The following is a 2,218-nucleotide window of genomic DNA, read 5'->3' on the forward strand; positions in this document are numbered from 1 at the left end:
TTTCTTTTTCCTTTCTGTGTCCTGTGCCCCACATTCCCAGCTGTTCACTGTTGGCGAATGAAACACCCCATGCACTGGGTCCCAGTTCCCTCCAGCCAGTTCATGTGTAGCTCTGCATCTCCTCTCCTGCCATCAGAGCGCCTCCTGGCCTTTCATTTCACCCTGTTCTGGTTTTTTTTGGTTTTTTTTTTTGGCTACAGAACAAAAAGAAGAGGCCTCTGCTGCAGAAAACCCCACCTCACGGGTGCCGCAGAGGAAACCAGGAGAGCGGAGCTCTGTCCTCTATTCTGCTGGACAGTTTTTCTTCGAGTACCTGGTGGTGGTGTCGCTGAAGAAGATGTCAGATGGACGTTACCAACCCCAGATAACCTACCAATTCCCAAAGGTATTTAGTCCCATGTTGCTGGGAAGATGAGTTTTCTGAATTTAGCGGAAAAGGGGATGTTGCTCCTTCCCCATCACTAGAGCAGGAGAACAGAAAAACACCCCATGCCTCGGCATCGCAGACCCAGACCCCAGGGCTTTGCCTGCCATGGGTTGGGGTTGCTGGGTCCCTCTGTCCCTCCCTGAGGTCCAAGCCCCAGGCTACAAACACAGGATCAAAATCTCAGGGTGCTCCCTGGTCTCCTCTCCCAAAAGCAGAGACCACGGCAGCAAACTCACGCCTTGGGGAGATGGCACAGGACAAGACCCCCTGTTTGCAGAGGGTCCCCTGGGTGCCTCTGCCTTGCTCCACTATCCATGGGGTAGAAGAGTCAAAACTTGGATTTTTTGGGAGATCTTATCCAGGGATGTGCAGACATCCTCTGCTTGGTCTGAGCTGGGGGTTGCTTTGGGATACACCCCATTCTGCCCCATCCCCTGGGGCTGTGGGCACCCTCCATCACCCTGACTCTTGGCATCACTTTGCTCCAGCGTGAGAACTTGCTGAAGGGCCAGAAGGAGGAGGAGGAACGTCTCCTGAAAGCCATCCCCCTCTTCTGCTTCCCCGACGGCAACAACTGGGCACCCGTCTCTGAGTTCACCAGGTACCTGCCACGCTGGGGCATCTTGGCCGTGGTTCCTCACCCTGTGTGTCATACCCCTGAGGGCTGTGGGCTGGCAGAGCTGTCCCGTCCCCATGCGTTGTCTCTCCTTGCAGCGAAACCTTTTCTTTCGTCCTGACCAACGTGGATGGCAGCAGGAAGATCGGCTACTGCAGGCGGCTGCTGGTGAGCATCCCAAGCTGGGTCGGTGGTGGCCGTGCCACCCCATCCCCGTGGTGGGACACGTTGCCTTCTGCCATGACCAAAGGACACCTCTTGGGGACGTGCCTTACAAAGCCACCTGCCCTGACAAGGATGATGACAAGCAGTAAGGGGGTGCTTGAAGTGCTTCCCTTGGAGCTTTCTCCAGCTGGGTGCAGCACAGAGGAAACAGCGTTTGCTGCAGACCAGGGCTGGCCTGAAATGCCAACAGGAGATGCGACAGTTGGGAGTTGCCGTTCCCTGTACCAGTGATCACTGCCTCCCCACTGATCTGCAGCTTCCCTGACTCCTTTCCCTTGGACGCAGCAGTCAGGACAGCTGCAAATCCCACTCGGGATGAGGATGGGGATGTGCATGTGCCCATCCAGGTGCCAAGGAGCTGGGTGCCCTCAGCCCTGTCCTCAAATTTGCTTCCAAGCAGTGACTGTCTTTCTCAACTCATGGATTTGGCCAGCTCAGGCGCTGCAAGGTGCAATGGAGGTCTTCCGTGGCAGTTCCTGCTTAATTAGGGACGGAAAGCCACGGGGCCGTATGCCACGGCTTGGTGACTTGCTGGATCCCACCACCACCTTTTCATTCCCTGGTGAACCTGCTCACTTCTACATCCAGGGCTGAGCTCTGGGTGTTTGAACTCTCTGGAGGGATGAAAGCACAGAGAGCAAACAGACCCAGGGTAATCCAGTTGGGAAAAAAGCCTGGGCACTCATCCTGCTGATCCCTGTTTCAGTAGGAGGCAAGATTAGCCCTGAGGATGGTGGGGCAGGAAGTCTTGAAGGACATGTGTCTGGAGGGGGAGGAAAGTTTGGGAACATGCCAGAGGGCTTTCCCCAAAATGATTAACAGCTTTGGCATCTGAGTTGCCTTCTTCGGGGCCTGGGCACCCTCTGATTTTACAGCATCAGCTACACCCTTGGCCTGAGACTCAGCCCTCAGCCCTGAAAACCCCTACTGAGTGGTTTGGCATCTTGGGG

At 55.7% G+C, this 2,218-nt stretch overlaps 1 protein-coding gene across 1 annotated transcript in view; it reads left to right on the forward strand.

The window, feature by feature from the left end:
* Positions 1-253: 253 nt before the first annotated feature.
* Positions 254-2,218, forward strand: part of DENND2D (DENN/MADD domain containing 2D) — a gene marked incomplete at its 5' end in the record, with an annotated part of 7,534 nt that continues 5,569 nt past the window's right edge. The window contains 3 exons of the mRNA XM_010153680.1: positions 254-385; positions 916-1,028; positions 1,142-1,211. Coding sequence (XP_010151982.1) covers positions 254-385; positions 916-1,028; positions 1,142-1,211 — 315 coding nt within the window. The remainder of the gene's footprint in view (positions 386-915; positions 1,029-1,141; positions 1,212-2,218) is intronic.

This window comes from Eurypyga helias, unplaced genomic scaffold (genome assembly GCF_000690775.1).
Source record: "Eurypyga helias isolate BGI_N326 unplaced genomic scaffold, ASM69077v1 scaffold30626, whole genome shotgun sequence".
NCBI classification, from domain to species: Eukaryota; Metazoa; Chordata; class Aves; order Eurypygiformes; family Eurypygidae; genus Eurypyga; species Eurypyga helias.